At 40.6% G+C, this 23,512-nt stretch overlaps 1 protein-coding gene across 2 annotated transcripts in view; it reads left to right on the top strand.

Annotated features, from left to right (window-relative positions):
* LOC119177321 (NCK-interacting protein with SH3 domain) overlaps nt 1-21,775 on the top strand; it is a 95,963-nt gene extending 74,188 nt beyond the window's left edge. For both annotated transcript variants that reach the window (XM_037428790.2, XM_037428789.2), the window contains exon 12: nt 893-21,775. In XM_037428790.2, coding sequence (XP_037284687.1) covers nt 893-1,078 — 186 coding nt within the window. In that variant the 3' untranslated portion in view covers nt 1,079-21,775. The remainder of the gene's footprint in view (nt 1-892) is intronic.
* The last annotated feature ends 1,737 nt before the right edge of the window (nt 21,776-23,512 follow it).

The following is a 23,512-nucleotide window of genomic DNA, read 5'->3' as shown; positions in this document are numbered from 1 at the left end:
GCAGTAGGCGTCGAGACATAGAAATTGTACAATTATCGAGGGGTTTATACGCCCATCCATTTCATAGCACTGAGATGTGCGTAATCATCATTATTAGCACTAGCATCAACTAAGTGTGAAGGGGTGCAAGTAGGCATATGTTGCCTTGCATATGTGTAGTGGGATTTTCTCAACTGTACTTTCAATGAGCATTCTAGAATAGCTTGAAACAGCCACTGTTATGCACACACACATTTCTGTCCATGCAGCATGATTGAGGTGTCCACCAAGAAGCAAAGCTAGGCTAGCGCTTGAAAAGGTAATGCGAACAGGGCCGGAATTCGCTAATGAATCCGTTTTTGAAATCAAAGCTTTAGTGTGCTCCCGAACTTCTTGCCCACTTCAATTCATTTCAATGTATGTCGTCTACAGCACTGCAGTTCAAAAAAAAAAATCCAATAATCTCACCTATGCTTTTTAGGCTTAATTCCTTGTTGGATTCATTTGGTTGTGTTTAACAAAGAAATGAGTCCCTTAACAGACCTGCCACTTCATTCACGGGAAGATAAGTCATCACTAGTGAGAACTGTGCCCTCATGCTATTTGCTTTTGTAAATTCTTTTTTTCTTTTTCTTACACATTTGTTGAAATACAGCAATAATATAGGCATGGCACTGTCTTGTTTATGTTATAGAAAGGTAATGTTGTAGACTTGCCATTTTCTATGGAGGCAAAAATGCTGTAGGCCCGTGTGCTCAGACTTTGGTGCACATGAAAGAAACCCAGGTTGTTGAAATTTCTGGAGCCCTCCACTATGGCGTCTCTCATAATTATATAGTGGTTTTGGATTGTTAAAACACCACATATTAATCAATCAATCAATCAATTGTAAACATGCCTTTCTCTCTTGCAGCGAAGACTTCTGTATCTTTCCTTGGTGGAGCATCTACTTGGTTCTACACAATATGAAGGTCATCGTCAAGCAGAGCTTCGTCGCTGTTTTGAGGGTGCACTCACACATGATGAGTCATCAGCTGAAGAAAAGGAAATCGTGCGTCGCATTCAGATGAACTGGCCTCAGTGGTTTCGTACAGACTGAGCCACCAACCACTTTGCAGGGCATCTTCGAAGTCTTTTGGCAAGCCTATTGTTGGGGCTGCAATTTTATGGGCCCCAACTTTTCGTTTGTTTTAACATAGTTGGATTGTCCTTCATGTCCTTTGTTATGCATTGCACGCAGTCAGTAAGTGCTTGTACCAGAACTTTCACCTAAATGCTCTTTCTTCTGTTCTTTTTTCAACTGGGCTGCTTTTATTTTATTTATTTATTTATTTTTAATGATATTATTATTTTTTTGAGGGACCAAACATTGTCAGAACCTACCCCTATCTGCCCTTTCCACAATTTCCAATTTATTTATACTTTTCTTTTTTTTAATATTTGATGCAGGGATGTTTTCTCTTTAATGAGTGAACTGATTGGTCAAAAAAATTGAGAGAATATTGTGCAGTGTGCGGTAATGCAGGAGCTTCAAGTTTGGTGCTTTCAGTTTGTTCTCTTTTTTTTTATGATGGTGTTGCGTGTGGCAGGCTTTGTGTGTTTAGTTTATGGCATGTTCATTGTTTAACTGGCCTACTTAAATTTGGTAAAATACTCGAGCAAGTCTCTTGCATTATAGCCATGCCTCATATCTTATTAACGAAAAAATTGTCGCACAAACTGAGAAACAAGGAAAAAAAAACTGCCAAGCCTGCAATTTATGCACAGCATAGTCACCATGAAAGCTCGAAAAGCGGCCTTTCTAGAGCCTTATAAGGCGAGAGCGTTAAAGAGGTTGTTTTGCAGAAATTTAGGTGTTGGCATTGACATTGTTAGTTGTAAGCCAAAAATTAGCTTCTTCTGTGTGATGCAAATAAAAAATTATCTAAAATATTTGAATCTGAGTGAGGATCGAATCCAGGTCATTTGCGTGGCAGGCAAGTGTTCTACAACACAGCTGCATGTCTGCTTGCAAGTACAGTGAAAATAACATCCTCTGCCAGGAAATGCAGTGGAATAACTTTCATGCATTACAAACACACGTGTCCTGCATACAGGCTTTAGAAAAGTACGCATGTAATATTGCGTGATACAAGCGATCAGTTGTGAGAACATATGGTCATTATAACGACTTAATGGTTTAAAGCTGCCCCTCCCTTATTACTTAGAGCAGACAAGTTGCTGCAAGTATTCCGTTAAGACCACTTAGTGGGTGCATAAAAAGTTCAAAAACATTTCATGTGAATAATTTCTCGTGGGTTAAAGCATGCTACTTATTACACAGAATGCAGCCGTGTGCAGAAGCTTCACTGACACAAGTCGCTTTCAGCTTTATTGATTACATTGTAGTAATCCACAATTTCTGGAATAACAAAGGGTTTGAAGTACGCATTAAAAACAGGGTATCACTATCGTGTTGAGTTCGTAAAGGCGAAGCTTGAAGGGACACTAAAGAGCAAAACGATTTTTCGCGTACACTCGAACTCCTTTACAAGAGACACTGATATAAGAGACACCAGTGTGCCTACAGTAAAATACCAGTTCATAAGAACATGCATACATGGTAACTTGCTTATAAGGGACATTTCATATAAAAGAAAAGAATTGTTGCCAGGAGTAGGCCTTTTATATAATGGTTCAACTATATTAGTGAAGTACAAATTCACTGTCCTGAAAACACCACTCCTAGCACATCCCGATGCTTGGTAAGTGAGAAAATGCACGAATAGAAAATGCAGGGGGAGACTCCACCTTGATATTGCCCCACCAAACACCGTAACGTCATAAATTTTGAAAGTGTCTACTGAATCCTACGTAGCTTATAATCGATAGAAATGAAGTACATTGTCATCTGTGGGTGCTATAGACCCAGCATAAGAAGTTTCAGAAAATTTAATCGCACCAATGTCGCGAAAATACCAACAATACATTTTGAAATTTCTGATTTCACGCACGGAGATTTGGGCACAAAATTTAAGAAGGAAACTTCAACGTTGATTTTCTCCACTAATAATGAACTTATGATAGTGAAACATGACATTAGACTTCTGATAGTGTACTTTGTCAATCTAAACCAAGTCATTGTTTCTCTTGAGGGTCCTTTTAAGGGTCCCCCACTTTTTTTTAAGACTCTTTAGGTAACTGCTACAAGCACCCTTGCAGAGTACTCAATATGCCATTATTCATTATAATTTTTGTGCACTATGCTGCTCTTCGTCATTCTTTATATGTATTATGTGTAGAAATTATGTCTTTATGGCTTTGTGTGTAGAAATTATGTGTATTTTGTTGGTGCTGTTGTTGATGATGATGAAGAATTTTGCCTGAGGCTTTTGTAATGGGTTAGAGAATTTGATCACTTACTTGTTACACAATTCACATTGTGTGAAGCCTCATTGTTCCTTTGATGTTCTAAAATGCTTTATTACAAATAGTATTAACGCAATTCCTTGCCAGACATGAAGCCCGTCTAGGGTCACTTTGCAATGTAGTTGGCAGGCACAGTATTCACACAGGGAGTCCATGTTCAAATTCTGTTCTGTCCTTGGTATTTTTTATTTAGTTAGTTTTACCTCATTTTGCCTAATATGGATTTCGGACACCGGCGGTGGCGAGCAACTACTATGCCATAAACTACCGCTATAGTTTATTTATCTATTTATTTATTTATTAGTATACCCTCAAGACACAGAGGGTGTTACACAGGGGGTGGGCACAATATGAAAGCGGCAAAACTTGAAATAACAGCATTGAAGGAAATACAAATCGTAATAGGGAAAAAGTACAAAAAAAAAGACAAGAGTAGGCAGGGAACAGTAGCCTACAGTCGCACCATAAAGTGTTTTGAAACTGCTGAATTGACCAGCCCTTGATCCTTAGTGGCAGCAATGGAGGGGGGAAGGCGGTTCCAATCCCTGCCTGTCTTTGAAAGAAAAGATTCCATAAATAGCTGGTGCGGCAAAAGGGAATGGCTACTTTATTCAGGTGGTCAACACGAGATGAAAAATATGCAGGCTTTCGATTAATTCCTTTCTAAGTGCTTGATTACGGAAGAAAATTTTTGGAAGAGTGACAGATGAAAAACTGTTCTTCTAGTGGCCAGATCAGGAAGTTGTAAAGTAGATTTCATTAAGGCCACACTGGCAGTACAAGCCAGTGTGACCAAAACAGCTTTGCTGTAAAAAACAAAAATAAACCAAGAAGACAGGATAGGGGCCTGCTGTCTTTTTGTTTTTTCAATTATTTGCAGTCAGTTTGCTCCACAATGGTTTCGTTAAAGCTATGTACCGACTTGCCCAACGGAACACTCATACCTGCTCTGAGAACCACATGGTTGTTTGATTTGTAGGTCTTGGTTAGAGAAGGCAATTCATAAGTAGTATGAGGTATTGTGCAGCTTTATCTTTGATGTGTGACAAAAAAAAACTTATGTTAGAACATTTCAGAGTGGGAAATCGTAGATATTGTTTTATCTGTCCAACAGCATTTCCTCTTTTTTTTTTGTCTATGCATGCATTTTTCTCTTTACTATATCCCTTTGTACTATATCTGCATCAGTTGTGACCAATTAATGCACTCATGATAACTTTGAAATCAAGAAAAATAGTATATATGTTACCCAGTAGTGACTATGTGCATACAAAGCCATGGAATTTGAAGCTTTTCTTGCTATATATCTTTACAGCAAAGTATAAGATGGTGCTTATCCATTTGTAGTACTAGTAGTTGTAGAAGACCTCTTAGATTTTGTCAAAATACCTCTTGCAAGCATATAGTTTTACCATTTACCGTATTTACTCGCATAATCCTCGCACTTTTTTTGCCGGAAAACCGATGCAAAGTCGGGGGTGCGAGAATTACGCGGGGAAAACTTTCCACGAAAAGGTAAAGAGCGAAAAAGAAAACGAAAGTGGCCGCAAATCGGGATTTTCACACCAGCAACTTACAGCAAGCTTTAAGAAGTACTAATTAGAACTTACCTCAACAATAAAAGCAGAGGTTCAACACAAGACAAGATTTATTTGAGACACAAAAAGTGGAAGCAAATAGTCGAGAATTCGAATACCGCACGCAAAGCTTGTGGGCGTTGCGGGCGTAGCGGTAGCGTTTGTCGCAGAACAGAAGCCCTCAAAAGATAAGCGTAGGATGTCAGTATTGGACTGATGGCTATTTAACAAAATCGTCCGCAGTTTTCTTCTGAAGAAATAAAGTTTACCATCAATCCCGGTTTTAGGCACGCGACAGACCCAACGCGTCTTGGTGGCTTTCAGCTGACATCACCAGTAGCGAACACGAAACTCGTAGGCTCCGAAGGGCCTACCGGCGGCCCTGTTGCTGTTGTTTAGTGCATGATCCATCACTTGCAACTTGAAGCAGCCGTGTAGCTTCAGTATCGCCTCGTAACGTGCCAAGATTACTGACACAACAAACAAAACACGCCGCACCGTGCACTGGCCACTTCGGCTTGGCTTGGATTGAATTGATTCTCCGTGCAATAGTATGCTTGGTGCTTAAGAGATGGCGCCAGATAGCTCGCGCTATCATCATCAGTGGCTGGAACGAGCAGACGACTTTATTGCGGCAGCTTTCGGAGGTGCGATAATTACTCGAGGAAAAAAAAATCGTATTTTTCTTGGGCGATGTAAGGGGTGCGAGAATTATGCGAGTGTGAGGATTACGCAAGTAAATATGGTAATGTTCATACCTCTTCTTTTCCTTGAAAATTTTAATCGCAACATGGTTTCACACACGAGTGCCATACTTACATTGTGGCAAACTGGACTACAAATAGACTATTCAACATTGAATCGCCATTACAATATTGCAGTTCAGACATCCAGTCATTCAATGTCAGACAGTTGATTATGAATTACCCTATGTTGCTGCTATTAGTAACCATTTGAAATACAAGTTCAGATTTGCTTTCATTTATGTGATGCAGTGCCTTGTGGTATTGCTTTCAGTAGTATATTTTTAAGAATCAAAAAATGGCTTGTTGCTTGAAATATGCATATCTTAAAGGGGCTACACTGAAAGATCACTTCACTAATACGTTTAGTGCCGACATCATACCTTTAATGTCTATAAATCTCATATTATTATGAAATAAAAAACATAACTTTTATAGAATAACCGCAGGTGAAGCTTTCCAGTCTGTAGCTAGATCAGCCATTTATTATACAACTACATACAAATTGGGGAAATAGTTGATAGCAATAGCATTCTGCTGTTAAACATCAGTAGTAATTAAACCTTTTTTTTTGCAGAATATTTGTCAAAGTTCGAACTTTATTAGCTTCTTTGCAGTAGAATGAACTAATTTTTCCTGTTTCTATGACATTTTAGGAGTCAGAATAAAATTTTACACTTAGCCAATTTCTGTCATGCAACAGTGGCTTTGCACAGTTTCAAAAGCAATTGTGTAGTCTCTAACATTACTGCCCTGGCCGAGCCATACGTTGGCTAGTCTTTAAGAGTCAACCTCGAAATCAATTGCAGATTTGTAGGATTACCAAAAATTAAAAATTGTTCTGCTTTTCGTTTTATGAAGCTGTCCAACTTCTCTTTAAGCACAACGATAGTGCACCTAGAACTGTCTTTCACAAGAGCCAGTCTGACTTGTGATGCCACTGTGCACTTCACCCAGTTTTTGTACACCGCTAATGTGTACTCATAAATAGCACGCATTTCTTTTAGTTGAAAGATAGGTTAGTGATTACATGCTATGCATAATGCATATCTCTAACATTGGCTTAATTACATAAGGAGGCAGACATGTACTAAAACTGCACTGTGATGGTCCCAGATTCACAAGAAATATGTTCATCATATCAGTACTATGCAAAACTATCAGCGACAGGTGTTCAGTGGTAAATTAACGCATTTCTTCGTGGATTTGTGGGACATATTTCTCATTACTCATGCTCAGAACAAGATTTCTACTAGATAGATATGAATTTAGAGTTTGGCTTCAATTCCTCCAAAAGGAATTATTTATAAAGTTATTTAGTGAAACTGTTGTTCATGTGACATCTCCTGGCTTTTTATCATGCAGTTCATGACTGTCGATTAGAGTAATCCAGCTGATTATCGGTCTCACGTATGTGAAGAGCTAGTGCAGTTCACTCAACATTGACAACGAACATGTGAAATTTTTTGTTAGATTGCTGATTTTCGAAACTGAAGGTTTGTTGTGTTAGTATGAGACTGCACTGATTATTTGGCTGGTGCATTCCATATATTAGTGCTGCTCTTAAGGCAACTCTTAGAAGGAAAGTTGGTTCTCTAATCTAGGTATCTTCTTGTTTTCTAGTACTGAATGCAGTTAAAGCATATCCCATATTTTATAGTGAAATGCCATTGATCTGATAATCGTTGGATAGAAAAGGCTTTTGTGATATACATTATGCACTTGCCTTCCATCCACAATTAAACAGTGAGAGTCAACCACTGCATATGGCATGGGGTGTGAATGGCACGATGATGACAATCGTATGTGAACTGGTTGATGCAGTACTTTCGCATTGGTATTTAGTCTTTTTTCACCACAGTTTGGTTAGCATGCAAGTATGGGCCAAGTACATACACTCTAGCAAATACTTCCTGAACTTAGCAAACCAGTAGCCCTGAAACTTCAACTAGTTGGAACTTTTGTGTTTCAGTTCATGATAACACAGTAAGACTAAGACCAATGTGAAACCCAAAGCGTTATGTATTAGAAAAAAAAGCAAGAAGGGGAAGATTGAAGCTTCCGATGAGAAATTCATAAACAGGGTGTGTGTACCGGAACTGATAGGCGGACACAAGAGACTCAGAACAAAAGTAGTTTATTGATGTAGCGTCTGATCTTTTATATCTAATGCCTGGTTCATTGTTGTTAGACCAGCTACACAATTCTGATACATTTCTGTTCCTGTATAGGTACACAAAAACAAAACAATATGAAATTAAGGAACCTGCTCCAAGTCTTTTCCGTAGGCGAGACGAGAGGGCCCTTTTCTAGACCTCGCACTACGGCGAACACCAGTTTTTTCGCTGAAGGGTGGCTGGTCATCCTCGATCGCTGAGCCTAAGGGCCCTATTGCCACGGAGAGTTCCGAAGGAGTCCCTGACGCATTTCTGCTTTCTGTGAGGCTGATAAAGACCACGAAGTCATGTTCTGGTGAAAATTCAAAGTGGCCGCTGTCCTGTCATTGTCCACTTTGTGGCTCGCCCGGGTATGGAGCACACCACATATTTTCTGGCTGGGCTGCTGCAACATCTTCCCAGTCGTCTTTATATGTATGACGTTTGCTAAAATCTTCTGGGGTCTTCAGCAAGTGTTGGCGATTTTGACGAAGGCAACCTCCATCTTCTACAAGCGGTTTTTTGACCGACGCTTTTGTAGTCCAGCCATCTTTTCCTAAAATTCTTACTTGATCCTTCTTGCTTAATGGTGGAAGCGGATGCTTTGATCGTCTTTCTTGTGTGTGTTTCTTGACCTCAGGAGCCCGACATTCAGCAAAATCTGGCAGTCATCCCCTCAGCTTTCTGCCCATCAGCAGCTCACACAGTGCTTTCCCATCTTCCATTAGTGCCATCCTGTAATTTAGAAAACCAATCCATGAATCTTCTTTCGCAAACAAAGTCTTTTTGAGCAGGTGCTTCATTAGTCGCCTCCCTTTTCTGCTAGGCCATTTGAACGAGGGAACCCCGGAAATTATGTGCCTGAACTCACATTTTCTGGCAGAGGAGCCAAATTCATGTGAAACAAACTGTGGGTTGCCATCTGTGCATACTTAGAGTGGAATGCCGGGGCACGTAAAGATCAGTACAAGTTGATCAATTGCATGGCGGCTCATAGTTTGTGAAAAAAGCTACCATTCAGGGTAGTTGGAGTACGCATAATATACCACAAGGTATGTTTTACTGGCGTGTTGAAAGAGGTCAACTCCTCCACGGATCTAAGGTAGAGAAGGGGGAATGGCCCATTGGTAACAGTGGTTCATCAGGCTGCCGGTAAGCAAATCGTTGGCACGTTGGACATTTCTGTACCATTTCTGCTATTTGCACACACATGCCACCAGAACATCAGTAGCCTTGCCATACCTTTGCATTTGGCTATCTCCAAGTGCTCTTCATGAACATGTTGTAGCATCTCTCTTGTGAGCTTCTTTGGAATTACGACCTTTGATTCTCTAAGGAGTATGCCACTAATGCCTATCAGCTCCTCTTTGAAAGGTGCTAAAGGCCCTATAGCTCCTTGGCCACTTTCCAAAGCCTCGATCACTCTCATTAGTTCGTTGTCTGCCTTTGTCTCTTTTGCTGGGCGGTTCATCATCGCTGGGTTTTCGAGGCTGTGCAGCACTGAGGTCGCATGGATTGGGACGTCATCAGTGTTATGTTCATTTGCACTGTCGTCGCTGTCTGCTATTATGGACAGAGTGTCAGCCATCCGAACAGTACATTCCTGGAAAGTCCTTTCCAGAAATGTACTGTAGCGAAATGTCAAATTTATTAATTTTTTTATTTCAAGAAACCCCTAAAAAGGCCCTCACTGGGAGGGTATTACATGGGGGGGGGGGTAGAAGAAATTAATGCAATGAATACACATTAAAAAAAAAAGTTTGCAAGCATAAAAACATATCATATGCATAATGAAAAAAGCAACACAATAACCCGACGTCTGTTGGAAATATAGAAAAAGAAATAAGTGGAAACATAACTAAAAATAACATAGTTACATAATGATTGACCACAAAAAGAAAATGAAGTGAGGTATTGAGAACAGCACGAAACGCTCAACTTCGTTAGCAATTTTTTAAAGTTCATTAAATTTTGAAGTGTTTCGTTCTATTGCGGTAGTTCGAGGCAGCTGGTTCCATTCACTGATGGTTTTTAATATGAACGATTTAGTGAATAATGAGGTGCGGCATGTGATGTGTCTGACCTTCAAAGGGTGATCGCGGCGAGGAAAGTTTGATAAGGGCAGCTGAAAAAGATCGTCATGAAGCAATGGATGACGATAGATTTTATGAAAAAGAGATAAGCGAGCAAGTTTTCAACGAAGAGAAAGGTTGACAAGACCAGAACAAGCTCTTAAGGCTATGACACTTGTGAAACGAGAGTAGTCAGAACAAATGAAACGAGCAGCATGGTTCTACAGGGATTCTGTAATCAATGATGTATGCTTGATCCGGATCCCATATGGCTGAAGCATAGTCAATTTTCGGGCGGATAAGGGTAATATACGCCAGTTTTTTCACATGCGTAGGAGCACGACGCAGATTACGATTTAACATCCCGAGGGATCGGTTAGCAGCTGCAAGAATGTGATCGATGTGAAGCATTTAAAACAAGAAAAAACACTGTAAGTGAGGTGGCATGTCTTGCAAGTTCTTGTGGGCAACTGCAAGCAAGGGTCGGTGATCTATTTCAACTATCGTGTAGAAGCCAATTATGAAATCACGGAATCTTTCACATGCGTTTGTTATTCCAAGTGCTTCTTTTTATATTTGGGCATATCTTGACTCTGCGTCTGATAAGGACCCTGAAGCATAGGCAACTGGACACCAGTTCTTGTTATGAAGCTTTAGAAGGGCAGGGCCTAGCGCAAAGCTAGAAGAGTACGCAGTTACTTTCAATGGTTTTGATGGATCAAAAAGCACGAGCACAGGCCCAGTTGATTACAGGTCACACAATTCTTTCAATTCTTTATCATGTGCACTCATCCAAACGAATGATCGCGTTATAGCAGTACGCATAAGTTCCTAGTCCTCTCAGACAAGTTTAGTATAAACCTGCTAAAATAATTTGCAGCACCTAGCAGGTTTCGCACTCCTTGCTTCGAAGCTTGCAGTGGCATGTTAGCAAAGCACTTGACCAACTGTGCATCTGGTTTGGTGAAATCTTTCGAAATTAGGTCACTCAGAAAGTATACTTCCTCAGCACTGAAAATGCATGTTTCATGGTTGAAGGCTTGCACTGCCTTTAAAACTCCCCGGAGATGCTTGTTATGTTCTTCCTGCATTCTGCCCCAGACAAGCACATTGTCAATGTAGACGCGCGTTCCTTTTAATCCATCTAAAATTCTTAAATTCTTTATTGTAAGGTAAGAACAAACAAATCTTTGGCCCACACCATAAAATATGGCAGGCAATGCCAGTTAGAAAAGAAAAATTAACAGAGCAGAGCCATGTGAAATTTTGAGGGGGAAGATTGTGTAGGAGAAGCAGACTCCACTCCCAGTCGAACTAGACAAAAAAAAAAAAAAAACTCTTAGTTTGGTGTGCAATGTTGATCTTGCTGCTAACATGTTTGATTTAGTTAATCTCCAGTGACGAATCTTGTGATGTGTAGCTTAATGGAGCTGTCTTGGAGGTCTTGCTTCCCTGTCAGTTGATAGGGTAGGAGTTTTCTGTTGATTTAAACTTCTTCTTTAATGATTGGTCTGTAAAACTAAAGGACTTTTTATTACTGCCCCCTCTCCCCCCATCTTGTTAGTGTCATGTTGATTTGCATATTGGTTTCATTACTTTTTTCTGGTAGCAGATGTGGAGTAGGTACGTAGAGTAAAATTTATTCTTCGATTTTTGCTTCATTTTTTATATATAGTGGTATTTAGCAGATTTAAAATGCGACAGAATGTCCATTGACCATGTTATTCATTGCCATCTGAAACTCTTCACTTGCCGTTCGTGTTCTGAACGGGAGCTTTAGAAAATGGTAGCATCCATACGGAGTTCCGAATGTGCAAATTTCTGACGACGCTTTGTCAAGCAGAATCTCGTATAATCCACATTTAGCGTCTAGTTTGCTGAACACTTTGGGTTCCGCCAGCTCTGACTCAATTTCATCTTGGGAGGGGAGTTGATAGTACTCCTGTTATAAAGGGGCCCTCCAACACTTTTGAAGCACCTATTTCTTGTATGTGCTTTGCATAGACGAGTATAATTTTAGCATAGGTCTAAGCACCGATATCAAATCATTTAGTATTTTGATTGTGTCACCTCATTGCTGCCGACTGCGTTGGCGCACAGTGGCGCTCGCTAGAACTACGCGGGTGGAAATGAGCGCAGCCTATCACAGGATGCGTAAAGCCTCGCTCCGACGCAAAAGGACCTGCTCGAGTTCTGACAAGTCGGGGAGGTTCATTTTTACCAGCCTCACCCAACTACGACCGCCTAAACAAAATGGCATCGCCAGGCACCATGTTGCCTGTTGCTGTAGCAACAGGGTCATAAACAGTTTGACTGAACAGGCAACAATGGTGTACGAGCTTCCTCTATGTAGGAGCTTTCAGCCTATGTCATTGGAGGTCCCCTGCAACGTCACAGCAGAGAGTGAAATTTGGTCATGTCACCCCGCGAAATTCGAGTCGAGGGTAGAAATTTTTTTCTTGTATTTTGAATATTTTAAATTGAATAACTTCGTACTGCGTGCCGCTGTCGCTGCCATTCTTGTTGTACTAATTTGTCCGTGCGTCAGTCTATGCAGTCCACGAGTAAAAAATGGGAGGTTGAAAAGTGTTAGAGGGCCCCTGTAAGCAACGATTAACATGCCGAGGGTCCATGCAAATGTGCCAACCACTGTTCTTTTTGAGGACAATGATTAGAAGACTTACCCAGTCAGAGGGCTCCTCTACCTTTTTAATGATGCCATGTCATTTCATGCGTGCAAGTTCAGCTCGCTGTGGCTCTCGAATGGAGTGTGGAACCTGAAACGCTAGCAACGCAACTGGCGTTGACCCTTCTCAGGCATAGGCTGCAGGTTTCCTTCAAGCATCCCAGAGTGCAAAACAGTCATGGAAATTCTCTTATGGTCCTGTACTCCAGATACCCTTGAACCTGCAGGCACTGTGCCCTTGAAATCAGACCGAAGCGTTCACAAATGTCCAGCCCCAACAGGGCTTGCTTACCTTTCTTAGCGACGAAAAAGTCCGTTGGCTTGCAAATCAGTGATTCTTAGCAGCAAAGTGACGACTCCAAAATGCTTGATTATGCCACCGTCGTAGCCTGTCAATAACATTGCTGAAGGTCGAGTGGTTGCTTTCTTGCCCAGCTTGCGAACCATAGAGTGAGGAAGAAGGTTGGCCTGCTTGCCTGTGTCCACCTTTAGCGTTGCATCATGGTTAGCTAGCTTTGTGGCGACTTACCATTCCAAGTTTCTTGATATATCCTTGACGCTCACCACTAGAACTTGAAACTCGTCATCGGATTCGTTGGTTTGTTCGTGTTGCGCATTGTGATACTCGATTTGCTGAACACTCTTTCATGCCTTGCACCAAGCTGCAAAATAATTCTTTTTGTGGCAGACGCCGCACATTTTGCCCCTAGCTGGGCACATTCTTGAGGTATGTTTTTGTCCACAGTACAGGCATTCTTTTTCTTTGATGAGCTCTTTGGTTCATGTTCTTTTTTCCATACAACATTGAGCTGAGCTGAGCTGTGTTCCCAAGCTTGGTTTTGGCTTTCAACAATTTCGGCTGTTTTACAGCACTCGATTTCTTTTTCTAGCATGAGGTTCCACTCTCGCAGAAGTCTTACTCTCAATTTGTTGTCTTTCATGCTGCACACCAGTTGGTCTCAAACCATTGAATTCTTTAGCTCTACAAAGTTTCAATACTGGGACTTCAGCTGAACATCCCTCAAGAATTGCTTAAATGACTCGTCCTCAAGTTGCACGTGTATTTTTAAGACATAGCGTTTGTATGTTTCATTTCATTTTGAACTGCAGTATTCTGCAAACTTCTGCACAGTAGCATCATAGTCTTCACGTTGCTCATTCGTCAGTAGAAAGGTGTTAAAAACATTGATTGCTTCCTGACCTGCAACGTGAAGAAAGATTGCTACTTTCTGGGCCGTCGTCCAATTCGGTGTCGTTGTTGTAGCCTTGAAATACAGCTCCATTCATTGGCAGAATGTCGTCCAGTTTTCTGCTGGAGCTTTGGAATGCACCAGACACTCAGGCGGCGGCAACGCTTCCATGGTGGGGTTTCAGCTGGCTGGACACTTGGCTTGTACTTCTGACACCATGCGTCGATAGGCGGACACAAGAGACCCTGAACAAGTAGTTTATTGATGGAACCTCCGATATTTTATAACTAATGCCGGCTTCATGGTTGTTAGACCAGCTACATAATTTTGCTACAGTTTTGACTTGTGGGCATGTCTTTTTTAAGTTCCAGACTTTAAAAAGGAAAGTCCACTTGTTGAAATGTCAGCTCCAGCACACACCCCCTGTTCACTAATATCTCAAAGATCTATGTAGTTAGAGTTCTGCTGATTCACTGAAGTAGTATACTCAAATGTTCTCATTCAGGGATTTAGTGAAAAACTTTTCGTTTTGCAAAACTTGGCACCAAATATGTTGGTGCATAGGTGCTGATACTATGGGATAATGGTAAGCTTGGCACAGCACAAGAAAAGTTGTGTGCCATATACACTGACATGTTTGATGCTGAGCTATACAAAATATTTCAAAAATAATTATATATCCCAGAATTGTCACTTGAGACTACTACCATATTTGTCTATGTCACCTACCTTTTGGCATGCATGCTGAAGGTGTTATTTGGTGTAATGTAAATGCAGTTTCATGGACTGTATGCTAGGCATCGGAATGCGCAAATAATTATCTGTTAGTACATGCACACTGGGAGAAAGTGTTTGTTCTGAATCACCTACACACTGCCATCATTGCTGCGATGGAATTCTTTTTCCTTTCCACAATGACGAAATACATCAGACTTGCATCATCTATAGAATCTCTACATTGCTATCTAGTGGGATAAGACTGCTGCGCACTTCCACGTTTCAGCTGATTTCTGATGGGTAAAGCCAATGGAACGGCTGTGCATTCACAGAAATATCTTTTCTTTTTCCTACCAAGCATTAAAGGTGAGATTGTTTGGCTTCGAATCAAGGCAGCCCTATATATAAATAAAGAGGTAACCCTATGCCTTCCTTTCATTATATTCATATCTACAGTTACTTTGAATTTTATTTTAGACCTCATTTGCTGCTATTTCAAAAATTAGATTAAAATTAATATACCACTTCAGTAATGAGCCTCAGCTGGTCAGGTGTCACAACAAAAGTCATTAAACCTATAGTCTGTTTCAAACCATTTTCTACAGCATGAACTCGAGCAAAAGGCAGGCCAGTACCAAAAACATTTCGTATCAGCATTGGATCCTATGTGGTGTAGCCATGCCATTTGCTACCATAGTGTTGGTTGGACATGGGAGTTGCCTAAAGCATGTTTTTCATGTGCAGCCTGTAACATGAATGCCCATTGGGCAAAATTTTGTTTCATGAAAGCATGTCTGCATCATGTTTCAGTCACGTTGATGGTACTATGATCAAGCTTTACATGTTTTAGACAGGCTGATGAATACGCAATAACTGGTAAAAATTGAGACTGCTGTGGTCATCTTGTATGTTTCCTTGGATATTAAAAAAAGAATGGTCGGAGCTAATTAAAAAGTGTTGATTTGTTCATATGGATATGGTGGGCTACATTCAAACTACACAAGACTTTCCTTCACTAAACAATGCTGCCAAGGTTATGTTTATCTTCAATTTTTTTAACCTTTAGAGCAAAGCGTTCTAAGTTACCATACCTGCATAATTTGTGCCATGACATATTTCGGCACATTCTGCACTGCCCCACAGCATCGTAATAAGAGATAACAGCAGTGCCACTTGCAAGGCAGCTTGGAGAGGCAAGTAATGTGTCGAAAAAAACTGGCGTTGTGTGTGTGTGTGCGCGTGTGTGTGTTTTCACTCTTGCCTCTGAGTGGATCGCACCCGTTGAGCCTATCCTATAAGTGCATCACCTGTGTCTTGACATCTCTGCAAGCCAATTTCCCTCAAATGAGGGTGTGTCAGTGCCACACCCAGTACAGTTAAATAACCCCAGGTAGTCGAAATTTTGGGAGCCCTCTACTACAGCTTCTCTCATAATCATATGGTCGTTTTTGGTTGTTAAACCCCAACAATTATTATGAGGTGTTCAGAGTCAATCACAGCCATGCCCAATGCACGACTGGCAGAAAGGATTCCACTTGCTGTAGATGCAAAATGCCTCAGCCTAAATGAGCTGGTTCTTGCAGCAACCTTTTCTATCATGGCAGAGCTCTTTATTGACAGATATGAATCCTCTGTGTTAGCCATAAAGGCACTTGCTGCCTTTTTCTCAAAGAGTTAGTATTTATTTAGATTATAGTTGGCGTATTTCTCAATTAATATTTATGGAATGAGGTTAGAATGGATGCATCGATTGCTGTGTCCTTCATAGATGTTACTGAGGACTTATTTTGGAAATTTTGACATAACATGTGCACTGTCTTCTTGGGGCCCTAAAATATGAAAAAAAAACATTTTAATGCAGAGTACTCAAGTAAACATGAGTAAATTTTATGGTCAAAGGGGAAAAAATGTAAGCATGCATGATACACTTGTGCCATCTCTTGCACCATGTTGCGTCTAGCTCGGAGCCATGTTTATAAGGCAGACTTTGACGTACAGGCAGACTAATACATGTCAGTTTTAGATGGCAGAGTTTATTCATCATATTCCCTGTAATAAAATGTGTAGTCCGGTGTTTCTATTTACTGATAAGCTCAATGATTGGTTGAATAGGACTTTAAGTTTAGTAGGCACTTAGACTCCATAGGAAGGGGTGTTGTTGTATTAATACATTCGATAACTATCTATATGTTAGTTTTATTTATGACTGTAAAATATTCTTCTCCTACTTTCTGACCTAATTTCATGCCTCATACTTCAATATTGTATCATAACTGCCGCACAATATACACTGCTTGGGGTGCTGTTCTGGACATAGCTGCTGACCCGCAGGTCGCGGGTTCGAATCCCGGCTGCGGCGGCTGCATTTCCGATGGAGGCGGAAATGTTGTAGGCCCGTGTACTCAGATTTGGGTGCACGTTAAAGAACCCCAGGTGGTCAAAATTTCCGGAGCCCTCCACTACGGCGTCTCTCATAATCATATGGTGGTTTTGGGACGTTAAACCCCACATATCAATCAATGTTCTGGACATATCTACAGGCACTGTAGAAGGTCCCAGCCAAGCGAACCATTTATATACTTGGGTCCCATCAACCCACATGTACCCCTATCAGCCTAATCACAAAATGGTACCTTGTGTTATTGCAACAAATTATGGCAAAAACAAACAGACCACACTTTCTCTCAAGGAACAGCATTGTTTATTTTTACATACTATATAATGGCAACAGCATGCTTGGTGAACCAGGTTAATTTATTTATTAAAACATGGTATTAACTAAAGAGCAACCCTGTTGGATAGGTTGGCATCAGATCACATTTAGAACAATGTTGTAATTTGATCTGTTCACACTCTGCAGTATCTCAATGGTAGCAGGATTCCGCTTCCCAACACAAGTTCATGGGGCATGGAGAGCAGAATACAGGCATATTCACATGCAAGACTTTTGGTACACATTTCAGAGCCTCTGGTAGTCCAAACTAACCTGGAAAACTGCCATCCAGGATCTCTCCTGATACTCGTTTTATTTTTAATCATTGAATTCCATTAATCAAAACTTGGTCATGTAACAAGTACAGGCATATTTTAAAATTTATGTGCTACCTACACACACGTGGGCACGGTTACATAGCTACTACAACAAGTGCTAGAAACTCTCACATTAATTCTGGTAGTGTCAGTGCACTTTCCTTAGCCACTCGTTTGCACACAGTTACAACATTTATCAGCCCTGTGATAATTTCAGGTAAAGAAATGAACTTTCATTTTTGTTCATATTTACTTATTTTATAAGATTGCGGCATTAGTGTCCGTGTGACGTGCTGTAAAATGTCATATCCAAGCTTTGTACATTTTTGTGCATATGTGCATGTGTGATCCTCTTTTCAAGTGTAAATGAAATGCTGCAACGGCTTGGTTTGAGGAGGGAGGAAATGGGTTAGCTTATTTTTGTATTATCGAAACTGAGTGAGATTCAGGGCAAAACAAGCAAGTAAGATTGACACAACTACGTATTGATAGTTTGGGATGTTAAACCCCACGTATTAAATCACAACTATTGGTGGTTTGTTTGCTTAGTTTGTCTTGTGTTTCCTGCTTTTCTTTGAAAATCTTGCTAGCATGCCTTTATCGATGAGAGAGGATGCCCCCTTGCAGGTTTCCACTTGTTTTTAGGCATTATTTTATCAATTTAGCTGCAGTAGTGATGAATTTATTAGATTGACATAGGCTTTGCCCACTTGGGCTGGATTCCGGTGTTCAATAGCTAACGCACAAGCCGAGTGATATAGTGTTCCATTGTGGTTGAAAGCACCCTTCCAAGCACTTTTTTAACACTGTCACTTTGTTAGCGGTAATAATTTTCTGTACTTCAGGTGTGCCAAAAGTTCATAAAACTGTGTACTATCACTGAGACCGCTTGACATTGTAATGTGGTCATAAAGTAAGGAAAACATAGGAGGCACCTCAGCCAACACAACTGCATTGAAAAAAAAAAAGGCAGTAAAGTCACTTCCTTTGTCTTTTTCACATAAGACTACCTGGATCAATTGGCAAAATGTGCAGTCATAGCAAGGGCACCTTTGTCACCTCATTCATCTTTGTGAGGCTAGCGCACAAGAGTGTCATTGACACCACCATGCAACCTTCAGTGCATCTGTGCTTGCGCCATGATTCAAGTCGCCATCTATTCAATTTATGTGATACTAGCACTGTGCAGCCCACATTAGCAAAACTTCAGCTCTGATGTTCTATCTTGCTGTGCCAGAAGGATCACAACACTAGCTTAATGTTGATAGTGTGTCATGCCAACTGGGAAGGGGTGAGGCGAGTGATTGGCCTGGGAGAATTGGCTTGTGGATCTTTCAGGGAAGGGAATAGTGAGGACTGACATAATAGAAGAAAGCAGGCTTGCTAAGCTCATAGGGCCTTATCATCAGGCTTCATAAACTTATCTTGCATTCCTCTACACTTGTTGTGAATATAGAATTTTTTATTGTAGCCACTAGATTTAGTAATCAATATTTATCATTAGGGTTAACAACACTGAATGTTCACTTACTCTCGTTTTCATTAAGCAGCTAAAAGCATAAAATTTCGCTTGTCATACTTGTGTATGAAAGCTACATCTATACTCTGCTATCAATTGGTGCAAGAGATTGTCTCGTGTTATGAAATCGTCCAGGCAGATAAAGCCTAGCCAGTTTTAACCCAACTCTTGTACTTTTTTTTTGTTCGTATCTTTGCCCAACTTTTTATTCTTTCCACATTATCCCACTTAGACAGTTCAGTGAAGACCTAGGGGCAACAGTGACCTCAGTCAGCCCATCCTAGCCCAGCATTGCAGACACATCTGGTGTTGGCATCAGTCATAGTACCAAAATAGAACAGCCAAGAAATTAAAAATAAGCATGTATACCGTGTGTAGAGTATGGGTACTAGATGAAGTTTCGGTGTTGTTTTTGTATTGCACAGACGTGCTACCTTTCAGACTGCTTAGGACTGTTAAATACAAGTCGATTGACTTTAATACCTTTTTTCCTGTGCAAATATTGCATTTAATTTTGAATCCATGAAAAGTAGAGTTTACAGCAGCCACACTACTTAATAATGCACAGAATGGAAAATTGAGCCGTTTTACTTTACATGCCTCTCAAGCTCATTTCATAGAGAATAGAAAAAGCTTTTAAAGACCTGTGATGAAATTCGTTATTGGATATGCTCACTTTTCGGCCAATTATTGTACCTAACATGTGGTTTCATTAAACTATGCCTAGTCTGTGGAATAATGTAATTGCTTTTTCACACCACTTGGCACGTCTTCTTTTGTGTCATTGTAGCACGCCTAGATCAGCTCGAATTTCGAGCACTCTTTTCGTGAAGGAACTAAGGTGTTGGACATTTTGTCTGACAGGTATGAGTAGAATAATTTTATTATTTATGGCATTTATTGTCGTTGCTTTTTCATAATTTTAAAATTGTCATTTTGGTTATGCTTGGCATGAAATAATGATGTTACGCGTACCACTTCTCATATTTTTGGTGAATAATAAAGCTTGCCTGTGGTGGCACAACTGCAGCATTGCTGCAGAAAGATGCTGTAGGTGAGAGTATGTGACGTTACTTCTGGGAAACACTGCTGCAGCTAACTAGTGTACACTGACTAGTATCTAGTGTGTACACAGACCAGGCTCTTCACCTGCATTCAGATACTTGTTCTGCTATGATGCATAGCTGCTTTATGAATATGATGATACCTTTGTGAACATGACGAAAGCCTAGTGGAACTGGCCAAAGTAAATATCCTGATGCTCTTATAGAGCTCACTAATTTGTTTAGGTTATCTGGATTTTCTGCAAGAAGCTCAGACTATATGTGCATACATTAGGTGCTGTGAATTCGAGCACGTTGTGGTCACACACTGTGTTTCATAAAGTTTTTGTAATTGTGATATGGCATTGCCACTGTTTAACTGTGTGCCACTGTGTAGTGGCACACAGGTAATTGTGAAATATTATGCCACTGTGTAATTGGCAGATACATAATTACCTGCGATGGCATGCCACTGTGCAAATAACAGGTTATTGTGAACTGGCATACCGCTTTGTAGTTTGTCGTTGCCATAAAGTCAAATTTATTAAATGCTGTTCAAGTGAGCACTGAAGAACTACAACATCTATACCACTCTTAGCCCCCGCCGCGCTGGTCTAGTGGCTAAGGTACTCGGCTGCTGACCTGCAGGTCGCGGGATTTTCGGTGGCCGCATTTTCGATGCAGGCGGAAATGCTGTAGGCCCGTGTCCTCAGATTTGGGTACACGTTAAACAACCGCAGGTGGTCAAAATTTCCGGAGTCCTCCACTGCGGCGTCTCTCATAATCATCTGGTGGCTTTAGGATGTTAAACCCCACATACCTATCAATATACCACTCTTATTATTACACCTTTCTCGTGATAAGGCTGCAGTCTACTTCCACTTTTCTTGTAGGTACTGTGCTAACATATCTGAAGAACTTGGTTTCTTTTCTTTCTCTTCACAGTGTATATGAATGACTACCTTCATTTTTTAATGCTATTTGGACATTTATATTTTTACTGTTATGCATTTTTGTCATGTCATGGCTTTTCAGTTTTATGTGGCTTATGTAGTTAGCTTTTTACAGTACCTTACAAAATGCATTTCTCATGCTGTAAATTACCTAACTATAATCCCCATAGAAGCCTAAACACCCATGTATAAAATTTGCAGTATTCTAAATCTCAAAATATGTAGCTTTAGCCCAAAGATTTTTTATGATAGTGCCACTATTGACTAAAATCAATCATTTGCTTTCTGATTCCTACTGATTTGTTCTTTAGTACTGACATATAAAAGCACTTTTTCTTGCAGCATGAATGAATGATGGATGCCTTACTCACTTTTAGGAGGCTTTTGTTGGAAAAAGAGTATGTGATGCTTTATTCTAGTCTTCTGGTATATCTTGTGTGAGTGGTTGCGTGTAAATCACCATGGATATCCCAAGCAGTGATGTTGCACAAGTGTGCTGCTCATTTATTATGCAATTTGCCTGTCATTTGAGTAACACTATTTGAACGGTCTGCTTTTTTTTGGGTGTTCATATTATGTTCAGTTCACCAGTAATCAGTCTACAAGTGTTCATGTCAAGCCTTGTGTATTGGCACACTCATCACTATATCCGTTTTACAGTGTAGTAAAGTGCTGCAATAAAGAGTATTTATTAGAAAGATATTCAAAGTTGTAGGTATCATGTTGCTACCTGAGATATTGTATTATGTGGTATTTCATGACACTTTGTCTAGTTGCTGTAAGTCCTTGTACATGATTCAATGTTTCGTAGCAAGGTTCCCAGAAAATCAAGTACTTCGGAAACAGCATTTTTTTTCTCTCCAATTTTCTTTTGGCAAGATTGGAAAAGAGGTGGTGCATGCACCCAAAATTATACATGTCAAATGTTCACTCATCTATTGCATAGCTTGCTTTCATATGTTTGTTTCATGTGCCAAGTGTGCATACTATGTGTTCAAAGTAAGTTTTACCTAACCATTTTATTGAGTGTAGATGTTCATTTAATAAAATGCCACACATATGTAATTTTCTTTCATATACAATTTGGTGGCAAATATGCAATGATGCACTTCTCTTTTAGAGAGCTGGTGAGGTGAATATTTGCGATGAATATGGTCGATTCCTCGAAAAATCACAAAACTTCGTACATTTGATGTGCCCGATTTTCCTGATAATATTGTATATCATGCCCAAATGACAGAATAGCGTGATATCACAAATATTTTTTCACATGAGGAAATGTCACAGCTTTGCTGCAATGGCAAAGCAATGAACGCGATAGCAACAAATTAGAAGGTCACGCACAGAATGGCAAGCAGATCGAAACGGGGCTTGCATTTCTTACGCCTAATAAACGCACGAAACGTACTCACAGGTACAGAAGAACACGAATAAGCGTCTCAGTTGGTTACTTCACTGTGCCTGAAAAAGGCACTCTTTTCACAAATGGAGACTGTGTAACGATTGCAGTAACATTTGTGCACCTGGTAACTTCAACAGAATCGTTTTGGGAAAACCCAAAGGCCAGCCAAGATGTGCGATCCTCCCCACCACAAGTATGCACCATCGAGCGTCTACCCCCTCCTCTCTGCGGGGCAAAGTACGCGTAGGAGATGAGAGTGCGTGCCACTGAGTTGTGATGGTGTGGCAAGGCACGCTTATTGCGCCATCTTGCTGGTAATGATGAAAACACAATAGTTGCCCCCCCCCCCCCCCCCGAGATGCCTTTCACCAGGGGTAAGTGGTAGATATAAATAGCTGGCCGTTTGAACATTGAGGGACGTGCTTTTCGTAGCTCAGTGGTTAACGTTTCGCACTCTCGTCTCAAAGGTCCCAAGTTCGATTCCGCACGCCGGAGTCTTTTTCTGGTTTTTTTTTTATTTCTTGCCTTTTCATATATATATATATATATATATATACAGTGAGTGACACCGACGTTGACAGCAAAATCCAGCAGAGAGTGTCCATATATGTAATTGCTATCACAATGGAAAATTTTTCAACACAGGAAAAATTGACAAGTGTCACCAGATGACAGTGATTTTACAAAGAGTATGTTTTCGTATATTATTGCGATATCAATTATATGGACAGTCTCGACAGATTGTTTCCATAATTGTCATGTCTCATATAAAGTCGAAATCGATGAGATCCCCCAGTGCATTGCACATTCTACCCACGGGTAACAGCGCACGAGCAGGGGCGACGCGTCTGAAGCAGAGAGCAAATAAGCCAGCCCATCTGCGTCGCTCATAGGGTGCATGCAGTAAGATCTCCCCGCCCGTATGAAAAGACACGAGGTAGTGGGGGGGGCTCCTTGAGCAGCAACTCTGACCTACTGGCGCGGATGCCATTGTTGGCGTGCTATCTCGGCAGGCAGCCATGAGTGGGTCGCTCGTA

This window comes from Rhipicephalus microplus, chromosome X, assembly GCF_043290135.1.
Source record: "Rhipicephalus microplus isolate Deutch F79 chromosome X, USDA_Rmic, whole genome shotgun sequence".
Classification (NCBI taxonomy): domain Eukaryota; kingdom Metazoa; phylum Arthropoda; class Arachnida; order Ixodida; family Ixodidae; genus Rhipicephalus; species Rhipicephalus microplus.
Note: the sequence above shows the minus strand (reverse complement) of the source record. Positions and strands in the feature narration are given on the sequence as shown.